Source organism: Mytilus trossulus, chromosome 2 (genome assembly GCF_036588685.1).
Source record: "Mytilus trossulus isolate FHL-02 chromosome 2, PNRI_Mtr1.1.1.hap1, whole genome shotgun sequence".
In the NCBI taxonomy this organism is placed as follows: Eukaryota; Metazoa; Mollusca; class Bivalvia; order Mytilida; family Mytilidae; genus Mytilus; species Mytilus trossulus.
In genome coordinates this window covers 21,991,661-22,004,069 of record NC_086374.1, presented here as the reverse complement: position 1 = coordinate 22,004,069, position 12,409 = coordinate 21,991,661, and the positions used below count along the sequence as shown (strand labels likewise).

Genomic DNA, 12,409 nt, shown 5'->3' with positions numbered 1-12,409 from the left:
ATTAAAGCAATCAATTTGAGATTAGAGACTATCTGCATAAAAATAAAGCATGAAATTGAAAGAAAAAATAGTTTGTACTGTACTTTCAGAGTGGGCTGACATTTCAAAGGTGGTGTTTAATAATATAAATCAAATGCAAAATATTGAAAGGGTGGAATGGGGAGAGAGTGTGCCTGGTACCATTCATTATGGAGATTTCATTTATAATTAAATTTGTAATTTTTGCCTGCTCCAGCCTCCAGATCAGACTGCCAGATCGGCAGATGTATCATGTTGACTAATTTTCAAAATCCAAAATCCTCTTTTAGCATCTTTTTTTAATGGCATATGTAAACATACAGACTTTAAAAAAAGCCTTTAACAGTCATTCTAAATATATATGCACAAACACAGAAATCCCTTGTATACATTTATAAATACCAAAACACTTAAATGAATATCTAAATATATATATATATAAATAGCCTTTAAAAAATTATATATTATTTGCATGTTTTAAATTTGCAATAGCTGCTATGCTACTTTAAACTGTTAACAGAATGATGAGCTAGTTGAACACAAAAATAAGCGAAATAAAAAAAACATTGCACAGAAAATAAAAATCCTATAACAAAGCATCAGAAATAAAATCGTAAATATTAATGGAAATAAGTATAATAATTTATTAATCAGCTGTTCCTAGAGATGAAGTCATTATATAATAGACATGATGACCCTGCAGTCACCTTTTCATGTGCGCTAGTTGCAACTGATTTGAAAGAAAGATATTATTCATAATAATTAATTTGATAGCAATTTTAACTTGGAACACATCATTTAAAACAAACTCCGGACTGACTTTGAGTTTGTATTTAAGTAGTCCTAGTATACTTTTTAATCAAATGCGGGACAAGCATGAAAAATTAGGAGTTAGTGACACGAAACAAGGAAAATAAATAAAGGAGATCATGTTGAGGCACACACGACAAAACGAAGTAAAAAGGCAGAAAATGTTGCACAAAAATAACCTGTTACCACCTTCTGAGATCTATTTATTTTTCCACATTGTAAAAATTCACTTAATTTTTGGCCTTTAAGACTTTTTTTACAGGGAAAAGGAGGGGGGACTGTGAACTGTGGAACTTTTAATGACTTAACTTTATTTGGAAGAGCAAACATGTTTATTTATAATTGCTTAAGGGACAAAAATGGAGCAGGACTTGAAGGAATAAAAAAATGTATATTTATTATTACTTTTATAGTTAAGAGAACTTTGAAGATTGAACACAATGTGTATTTATTGTTACTTTATTTGCAGGTTGTTATGATGTAGAAAGTGAAGTAGAAATATGTCATAAAAGTCATTGTCTTCTATGTCATATGTCAATCACAGGTGTACTTACAGGTAAATCACATTGTTTTGTGCTACATGTCTTGTTGATTTCTCTCATTATAAAAGGACAATAATTGCAAGCGTTGGGGTAAGGCATGTTTAAATTGAAGATCTGTAAGATTTTAAAAACTCAGGCTGAAATATTGAAAGTAAAAGGAAATATTTTTTTATAATGCAACCCATCATTCCATAACAAGAGTGAATAACAGATAAGATGGGGCCTTTCCAAAAATATTAAGTTCACCCTAAAGAAACATCTTTTTTTGGTGCTATTTTCTTCTGAGTTTATTAATGGTATATAAAACTTGATTAATTTTCCCAAAATAAACAAAACACATGAAAGAACAAGTACCTTCAAGTTTTGTCATCATTCTTTTATCATGTCAGGGAATCAATGGACAATTGTATTTTGCAAAGGCACCTATCTATTATTAACCACTTTATATAAAAAAGAAGATATATATGGTTTATATATTATGATTGCTAATGAGACAACTCTCCTTAAAAGACCAAATGACACAGACATTAACATCTATTATAGGTCACTGTAAGGTCTTCAATAATGAGCAAAAACCTTACCACAAAGTCAGCTTTCAAAGGCATTATGTATGCCTCTGCAGATATATATTTTGTTTCATTTAGTTGCGTGCAGCTTGATGCCAAAATGGCCAATATATATACATGTCTCATTGGCACTCACACCACATCTTCCTATATCTATATGATGTATTTACTTTTGTTTAAAAATAGGTAAATCACCAGTCTATCTTTAAAATTATTAGATCAAGTTATAAAAAAACTGATAATACTACATGTACTTAATTACTTTAATAGAGAAGAAATGATGTGATGAACATTTTTATGCCCCACCTACAATGGTAGAGGGGCATTATGTTTTCTGGTCTGTGCGTCCGTTCCTACGTCTGTCTGTCTGTTCGTTCATCCGTCTGTTTGTCCTTCTGTCCCGCTTCAGGTTAAAGTTTTTGGTCAAGGTAGTTTTTGATGAAGTTGAAGTCCAATCAACTTGAAACTTAGTACACATGTTCCTTATGATATGATCTTTCTAATTTTAAAGCAAAAGAAAACTTTTGACCCCAATTTCACGGTCCACTGAACATAGAAAATGAAAGTTCATGTTAAAGTTTTTGGTCAAGGTAGTTTTTGATGAAGTTGAAGTCCAATCAACTTGAAACTTAGTACACATGTTCCCTATGATATTATCTTTCTAATTTTAATGCCTAATTATATTTTTTATCCAATTTCACGGTCCACTGAACATAGAAAATGAAAGTGCATGTTTCATGTTAAAGTTTTTGGTCAAGGTAGTTTTTGATGAAGTTGAAGTTCAATCAACTTGAAACTTAGTACACATGTTCTCTATGATATTATCTTTCTAATTTTAATGCCTAATTATATTTTTTATCCAATTTGATGGTCCATTGAACATGGAAAATGATAGTGTGAATGGGGCATCCGTGTACTTTGGACACATTCTTGTTACACATTTGTTTAAGTAGATATTTTTACTTGTCAGAGGAATAGATTTTGATACAAACTAGTCATCAATAACAGATAACCACAAAGGTAGATTAATTTGTCACAACATAATTTACTCTTCTTTAAGTTCAAACCCTTGTCAAGGTACAAGAATAAAAATGTTCTGACTTATAAAACACCTCATAGACATCAGTAAATGTGTTTGAAGTATAGGGACCTTAAACAGGAAACACAATTTTTCATAATTTCCTTCCTTAGGTACTTGTAGGGTTAATTGGTTCCATGGTAATAACTGGCTGTTTTATCATAAGACCACAGAACTAACCATCTTGAATCAAAAAAAAGGTATAGTTTACTTTATTGTTTCTTAGTTTCCATTTGGCTCTCATTATTGGATTTATGTACTGCAGCGTAGCAAATGGTAGAAAAGAAGAAAGTACACTTAAGGACTCCCTACAAATTTGCCTAAATACAAAATTTGTTAAAGAGGTTATTGGCTTGTATTATTTTAATTTTAGTTTCTTGTGTACAATTTGGATATTAGTATGGCGTTCATTATCACTGAACTAGTATATATTTGTTTAGGGGCCAGCTGAAGGATGCCTCCGGGTGCGGGATTTTCTCGTTACATTGAAGACCTGTTGGTGACCTTCTGCTGTTGTTTTTTCTATGGTCGGGTTGTTGTCTCTTTGATACATTTCTCATTTCCATTTTAAAATTATTACAGCAATAAAAAACATTAAGATTCATAATGAAAGCTTTCAGAACATATAGCATTATCTGTAACCTTATGACACATTTTCCATGTGACAACATTTAACTGATGCATAAAGAAAGATTTTCCAGGTTTTTTCTCTTCAAGAGAAATTTAGAAACATTTTTACTTAATTCAGATCGAGCCTGATCCTTTCCCTAAATATTTTTTTGGTAGAAATTAGAAAATAACAAAAGATGTTACCAAAGTTTGGGCTTAAGATTGCATGAAGTGGTAATCCAAAGCAGCTCGCTACATGCTTGATATCTATCTTTCAGCACTTTTATATTGCTACCTTCATGTATGGCTTTGACAAATTTTACTTTCACTGATATTGCATTATTCATTTCTTATCAATTTTCCAGATTTCAAAATTATTTCAGATTGACTGACACAAATGATTTCCTTATTGTCTGTTGTTAAGTGTAAGTAATGTTCATGTCTGCCAGGGATATATAACTTGTGTGTCAAGTGTGATTATGAAACAAAATTAGTAAAGTGCAATTCTTCCCTCAAACTACAAGATTATTTATCAAGCTTGTATCATGTCTTATACATATACCTGCAGTATAGACAGTTTTGTGTTTATATAATATTGTAAATTCAGAAATTAATGCGCGCATTTATTATTGCGATTTTGTCATTTTACACTTGAATGCGATTTTAATTTTTACAATTTTGAGAAAATTCATGTAAAATTCAGTAAAAGTATTACAAAATGCGAGTTTTTATTATTGCGTTTACAACTCATTCGCATTATTCGCAATAATAAAACCTCGCAATAATTTCTGAATTTACAGTAGATTATGTTATACCTTTACATAGTTTAAGTTTGTGTACCTAATAAGAAGGTTGGTAGAAGAGTTGGATTAGGATGTTACTGAGATAGTTAGGGAGGAATTTTAGTGTTTTGTAGCTCGTTTGTCTGTATAGATTAAAGCAGTGTCTAAGCATCTTTGGGGAAACTAGAAAAAAAACATGCATAACTCTTAAAAACCATAAATAATTTGTTAAATAATATGTAAACTTTTTCAAAGCAAAACAACAAACAGTGGTTTAGATTTCAGGATTTGAATTTAGAAATGTTAAGAATTATTTCAGAAATGCTTAATTAAATTGACTTTGGTTAGAACAGTACTGGTAAGTCCATGTAACTACCAAGTTTCAAGTTTTAGTAGATACAAGTGGTGAAATATAAGAGGAAGAAGTTAAAACTTTGTACAGGTTTTGTGTTACAGCATACATGTAATCTTGTGGATACATGAAGTGACAGGCAATGTACAATAAAGTTTTGACAGTCCACTAACTTAAAACATAGATAATTAGTGTTCTACTTGAACATTTAGTATATTGACAAAGAAAATCTCAAGAGGTGTTTTTATGATTATTTTATAGGCTTGGAGGAATACCATGACAAAGAGTACAGAAGTTGCTGATTAAGGTATGTTAGCATATATATTTTATCTAATGCATGGAATAGTTTATCATCATTTATTAAGACAATTTTACGATTTTGTAAATTAACCATAAAAAATAAATAATAGATGTATATTGACTGAATATCCTGTTCTTTTTTTAAAACAAGTGATTTGTACAGATATTATATTCATGAGATAAAATCACAAGAAATTACTGAAACACATAAGAAAGGCAAAAGTATAAATAAAAAAAAAGCATTATAGTTTCATCCTACCTAATTGCCATGCCCCTCTCCTTATTTACAAACATCACCAGTGTTTGTCTTTTGTCATATCTTTTTTTGTGATTTGGAAAATTTGTTGTTTTTTTGTTTTTGTTTTTTTGTCTCTGATTAATATATATATATATATTTCAAAATGTTTTAAGTACTAGTTATTTAGAAATTGACATATTGTTTAAACTGTATATAGTTACATAGACATAAATAAGTCTAAATCTGGTTTTGACTTCATAAAGGTCTCAAAATTTGTCTCCCTTTAATTAAAGACAAATTAAATTTTGACTTCAATAAGTCCAAATAGTGTTAAACAAGAAATATTTGACAGTGACCTGAATTAAAAAGTTGTAAATATTGACTTCTACAAGTCAATAAGTAACCAAAATTGGTCAACTTCAAGACCCAAGCATATTTATAAAAAGGTCAAGCATCTACATGAAATAATCAAATTATGACAATATTAAAAGACATTGCTTTGTCTTCTACAGAAAAATATGCATGAGAGCCTAAAAAGAACGAATTAATGTTTATTTACTTAACAATGCAACTATCCGTAATCACACAAAAGGAGGAAAATGATATATGTTAAAATGGTTAGGTAAAAATTTTCAATAAGATAATTAAATATAGATCGGTCAGGTTCTTGTGAACTCACAGACAGATTTATGATGTCATCGGTGGTGCACTTTGGCCACCAATAAAAGTTGAGTCTTTTCATAAACATAAATAGACCTAATTTAAACAAGTCTGCCATTTTCTGACTTATTTAAAAGATGACCTTGAGCAAGAAAATTATATAGTTGGGCCATCCACTTTCATTTATGCTTATCTATGAAATCAACATACATTTATTTCCTCACAATTTTTTAGTAAGTGGAAACTTTTTATTCATGGACTTTGTTTATAATATTCATTTATATTTTTAAAATGTACCGTATTAGGTTTCCAAAATTGAGGTAATAAGCAGAAGCACCTTTGTATGAAGACTTGAAAATAACTTTGTGTGGCCTTAACATTAATTAATTTGACTTTGAATGTAAAAAAGTAAAGTGATGAGCTAAATGACATCATGTACTGGCTATGAACCCTAGGCAACACATCTGTATGTATACTAAACTAAAGAATTACGTCACAACATTACTTCCATCAATCTTATATCGTGTATTCTATCACCATTATATAAGGGATTATTTGGCACAAAATTGCTATCATTCATTATATATGTTAAAATGTTCTGTAATATGCAAATTTTTTAAATTATTTTCAGAAAATTACAACTAAGAAAAGTTAAAATTTTAATCAAACTGACATTGATTAATTTTTGTTATGATTTCATTTTACAAAACTAATAGTTTATAAGTTTTTACATTGCTGCTTAGAATTGTGGTTACCTTTATCGAAAAAGGTTTGTCTGTGAGTCATTTGTAACATATATATGAAAATATTAATAAAAGTGTCATTTTGAAATAATGTTTGGTTAAAGCAGTTATTTTGGCCAAAATTTGTCAAAATAAGCTCAAAGCTGATGTATTATGGACTAGCAAGTGAATAATTTGACCTCATGTTAATCTGTATTCATGTGAACTTCAATTTAACTTCTTAGCTGGAGATGGATTTGAAATGCACTATTGCATCTTCAGCTATTGAAATGAAATTACATTGTCAACATTGGAAGTGAAACACCGGTGAACTATTGGGTTGACTGAAAAAATCTTTCTTATACAGGTAAAGAAAATGAAAAACAATTTTTTTTTAACATCATGTAAACTGAGTTCAAACTGACCTAGAAAAATCCTATTGCATGTGCTTGCTATCTATTTTGATTTTTATCGATGTTTATAAATATCGGTTACCGTATATGATTTTAGGTCAAGTTGATGGTTAATTAGATAGTGTCTAGACTCAAGAAAATCGCTAAATAAATTGGTCATGAACATTATTTGGTTTACCATTTTGATGTCAGATTGGTGTATGTTGACAACTTGTCTACACCAGGAGAATTGTTAAGACCTTTTCATATGTTTTGAGCACAAATGTTTTGAAGATGGCATAATGAACTAAGAGATGTCAATAATACCTGCAGATATTGTAATGTGGTTTTAGTATGTCTCCTTACCCAGCACCTTCTTTAAATCATACTTACAGTCTGACTTTAATAAAGTAAAATTTAAAAGGATTTAAAAAAAGCATTAACATATTTTAAGTTCTTTATTGATAAATAATGTACTTGAACTTAGGTTACAAATTATAATGCAAATTGAAGTTGTTTGTCAGTTTAAAGTTTAACTGTATACTAGCATTTAGTTTTAACTAATCTTGAGTGGAATGAATAATGAAAATTGCAGTTTTGTATCAACTTTAAATGACTTTTATAATTTATCTTCATAATAGTACATGTAACTACATCCTTTAAGTGCAACTTTCTTATTGCATCTCAAAACACAGCATTTAAACATTTGGATTACATATAAATTAAGTTAAGCCATTCCAATTGATATTTTAAAGTGTGTCTTTCTATGTTGTGATGTCCCATTATTGTTTCAGATAAATTTTGTCTTGGGTGGAGAGTTGTCTCATTGGTACTCATACCACATCTTCCCATATCTATAAACATGTACCTGCCAACTCCTCAAAATCTCCATACAGGATTTTAAGCGTGAAAGGAACATTATGATCATGGGAAAATTTTAAGAGTCTGGCCAAAGCCTCTCATGGCAATGCATGAGGGAAGTCTCTCTTTAATTTGGAAAGTTGTCAGGTGTACTTGATCTACGGTTTATGTTTGGCTTGCTAGTTTATTTTGGTCACAGATGTGTCATTGTCTTATAATTTTTATTGTGGAGAGGAGGGCCAAAGTCCACAATTAATGACCTTTATTTTCGTTGTCAACAAATATAGTTTTCTTTAACTATCATGTTTTGTTCTTTCCCTTTCTTGTTCATGTCTAAGTTTTTGTTTGGTGGTAATAAAAGAAATAAGTTGGATGTTTTATTTTAACTGATATATTAATGAAAAGAGTGATCAGATCAGGTGCAAAAAGGTAATATTTAAAGGTTTCAGACTAAATGTGTTAACTGTAGAGATTAAATTTTTCTAGAAGTTTGATATGTTTTTAAGAATCTGTACTATGAATATTTTTTTTTATCATATCTGATTAAGTTGGCATATTTGCCCTGTTGCTCAAATTAGAAGTACCTGTTTTTGTATACCAAACTAAACAAGTGCTCTCTAATGAGCAATTAAATGTAGCAGGTATGCTTTTAATATTTTAGTATAGTAAGGTTAGTTTTGACATGAAAGGACTGTCACTTTATTTTAACTTAAAATACAAAAAGCTATGGCTGCTTGAAATTGCAAAATGCAATTTTGACAAAATGAAGAATCAAAATCTATACCTTAAAAAAAAATCTCCAAAGGTTGAAAAATGATTTGCTGAGTCTGCCTCAGACATCTTTTGTTTTTGATAAAGTATCGAAGATTACTGATTTTGGAATTCCCTGATTTGAATTTTGTAATGTAAAAGTATTTACATTGTTATTCTATGAATATTTGAAGAAAAATTAATTCTGCACCTTTTGTTTTCATTTTAAAAATAGAAACACTTTCTTTTGCATATAAATAAGTCATAAACAAGAAAATAACACTTGTACAATGTAGTATAATCTGACGCAGCTGTTTCATTGGGGAAAACATGATTAAACACACTGCTATTGGTGAATAATGAAATAATAAATATTTAATCTGCCTCTATAAGGTAATGATGCTCAGGTAAAACGCAGGTGAGCGACAGGTATGTCATTGTTTGATTCAACAACAATGTGTCATTGGTTTCATCACAAATATTTGTTTACAATATATTAGGTCAGTTGTGGATTTTCACATTTATTTGTAATGAAAACGTCTTCTGTCAATCTGTCCCAAGGATAGGAAAAGTATTAAAGGGAGGTAAGAAAAGGATTAAACTGATTGAACAACAAATGAACGCATGATAGTATATTAAATTGTATAAGTTTATTTGAATGATTTATCATAAAGTTATGTTATGACATTTCATTACTGGTCGTTTTATTTTGCAAGTGCATAATATTATAAATAATATTAGAGTCTATTAATCACTAGTAATTCGACTGCAGTTGTGTGTATAATATATCTGATTCATAATTATGAAACATTGAAATGTGATTGGTAACTTTTTCAATTTTTAAACTCATTTTAAATATAATGATATCTTTGTTTTAATGTGTATATTGTTTTAATTTTGATTTGATTTGAAACGTCCACTCAAAATTGTCCTGTGTCTAATTCTCATGATAATAATCAAATACATTTGTTCATACATAACTAGTTTGCAATACAACAAAATGTTACTAACTGGGACATTATTGATTTATATTGAAACTATTCCTGAGCATGCCTGCCTGTGTTAACATTAAGAATCTGATTTGCCTGTGACATGTATAACCTCAATTTGTATTATACTTATACAACAGTGGTAAATTATACAGAAAAACTTGGCGTGACTCTTTTTTTTTTGGTGAACTAGTTTTCATTCAAATTATTTTAGTATTGAATTTCATAAGATGAGAATATCCTGAAAGCACTTTTTATATCTATAATTAGAAGTTGGGTTTTCCTTCAAATTTTTAAAATACTGCTATTTTATATGCTTTTTGTTTGCAACCATAAGATCCTGTTCATTATTATAAGGTAATATATGTAGTTATTTTTGTTAAATAATTTGCATTTGTAAATGTATTTATTAAATGTATTGATAGCTATATGGTGTAAAACAATGAATGTAACAAGGAAGTCAGAACAATTGCCTAGGTTAGATTATAAGGGATGATAAATCCAATGCCTTCTATAGGACAAAGGCTGAAATTCCTATAACACTTGCAATAGCTCTGTTAGGTGGCCTGCACAAAGACAAAATGTCTGCCACTATCCAGAGTACCTTCTTTTATCCTGTGACACACTACAATTCTCAAGTGTCATCCTCTGTGCAGATTACTACCTACCTATTGAAGTAATGGTTAAAACTTACCTCATCATTATGCATGAAATCTGCTCAGCAGCTGTAAAAATCTTGCAATCAGGTGAGAGCTTTTGCTCCATTTTGAAGGCATCACTGTGACTTTGAGATGAAGTGGATGGATACTCATCATCCTTTCTTTTCAATTACGAAATAACTGCCACTTGGTGCTTAACAAACAGCTGTTATCCAATCAGTTTGAAACACAACAAGTTTTATGTTCAATTCTATTTGATTAATTTAAACAAATCTTTTGCCTTGTTGTGTAATATTATTATTTTTGTAGTTTTCCTTTTATAAACAATATCACAGGTTGAATGTGCAACATACACTATGAAACAGACCCTTAGAAAAGAGGGTTGAGTGCAATTAATAAACAATGTCCTACTGGTTGAATATACAACATACAGACCTTTAGGGATTGTGTTCAATGGTGCATTCACACACCTTTTGACCCTATTAAGCACAGTTTAAGTCAGATTTGACCCCTGGACCTCTCATTGGTTTTGCCTTTTACATGGTCACCAATGACCCTCGCTTAAAAAAATTGACACAGTCACAATAAAACTCTTGGTACATACATGGCATAAAAATTTAATAAATCTATCCCAAAATTGAAAGATCAAAAGGCTGGCAACACAGGCTCTTAAGTTCCTTTACTTTGATCCACATCATTAAATGAAGATAGGTAGAAATGTGGGGAAAAAACAACAAAATGTTGTCATCAAGTGATTTTATTTAATTTTAATGGTCAGTTAGTCATCTGTGACGGAGACAGCTACAGGCATCTCCTAAAAGTTCAATATATAGTCAGATTTTTGTGATAAAGATTATATGTAAAGTATATACTTCAGAGATACTTGTGTAGTTTTTAACAAATAAGGGATACCGGTGTATATGGATATATTCATGTCTTCTACCTTGTACATTTGTATAATTCATAAGTTACAGTGATAAACTTGGCATGAACTGTACAGATTAGTATAGAAACTTTATATTTAGCTTGGTTAACTTGCAAGGCTGCCTATGAAACAGTAGGACTTTGTAATTTTCTAATACTTGTTAATGAGGATTTATTAGCCAGGGAGTTCACAAAGTGAAGAAGATGTTTGAAATGATATACAAGTGCTATTTTTAGTTAAGATCATTGACTTTTTTAAACATAGCCATGGAACTTTAATTGAAAACAGCTTTAATTTGGATGTGTCTCAACAAATTTTGAAGCACTGTTTTAACATTCTTTTTTTGCCAATTTTTATAAAATATTAACAAAGTTTAAGACTGCTATTAAGTATCAACATGTGGTATTGCGTAGTATGGCTCAGTAATTAACTTACTTTCCCTATGATGTAATTAAGATATGGAAAGTGATAGGACAAGGTTGGAGTTTCACTAATAACCACAAAGGATTACATCAATTTAACGGAGACAATTTGGCCTGGTACCAGATATGATCATTACCTCAACCTTTTAGTTTTTACAAGGTCAATTGGGATTGTATTAGAGGAATGCGTATTTCATTAAGACTTGCATTTGTTTAGAATATTCGGTTTAGATTTACTCAGGTATTAGATACATCTTTTCAAATCAAATACTTTTGGAATCAGCCTTAATTTCCTTAGACATTTTGTTTAGTGTTTCATGGACCCACCATCATTACATGGAGTAACAGATTTCAAAGAAACTTAAGATTTGAAAAACAAAATGTGAAATTATGTTGAGTAGTTATATAATCAAGGCATCTGTGGATTAGAAAGTAAATTTTGATAGAAACTGTTGTGACTTCCGTATCATATAATGTTTTAGAGTCTATGAAAATATCAAGCATTTTAAGACTTATTGTATTGATTCTTTAATACAAAACTTGAAATCGATAAGAAATAAGAAAACCAATATAAATAATTTATTCAAGAGAGATATATTTTGATGGAATAAGTAAAGTTGGAACTTTTTAGAAATTAAAATTAAAGAAGAACATTTTCACAGTTCATTTACTCGTACATCAAATTGTTTACTAGTATTATGACATTTCAGAAAGAATTGAATAACTTGTTACAT

General features: G+C 29.8%; 1 protein-coding gene across 6 annotated transcripts in view; it reads left to right on the top strand.

Moving 5' to 3' along the window:
* Nucleotides 1-25: 25 nt before the first annotated feature.
* The window catches only part of LOC134706738 (PTB domain-containing engulfment adapter protein 1-like), a 32,187-nt gene continuing 19,803 nt past the window's right edge, over nt 26-12,409 (top strand). Inside the window, exons 1-4 of one of the 6 annotated variants that reach the window (XM_063565944.1) lie at nt 26-109; nt 1,298-1,384; nt 3,128-3,214; nt 5,019-5,064. Coding sequence is in view for 1 of the 6 variants with exons in the window: in XM_063565942.1 (XP_063422012.1) it covers nt 8,328-8,359 (32 nt within the window). In the remaining 5 variants the exon portion in view is untranslated. The other 5 variants (XM_063565946.1, XM_063565945.1, XM_063565947.1 and 2 more) reach the window with 5 other exon arrangements.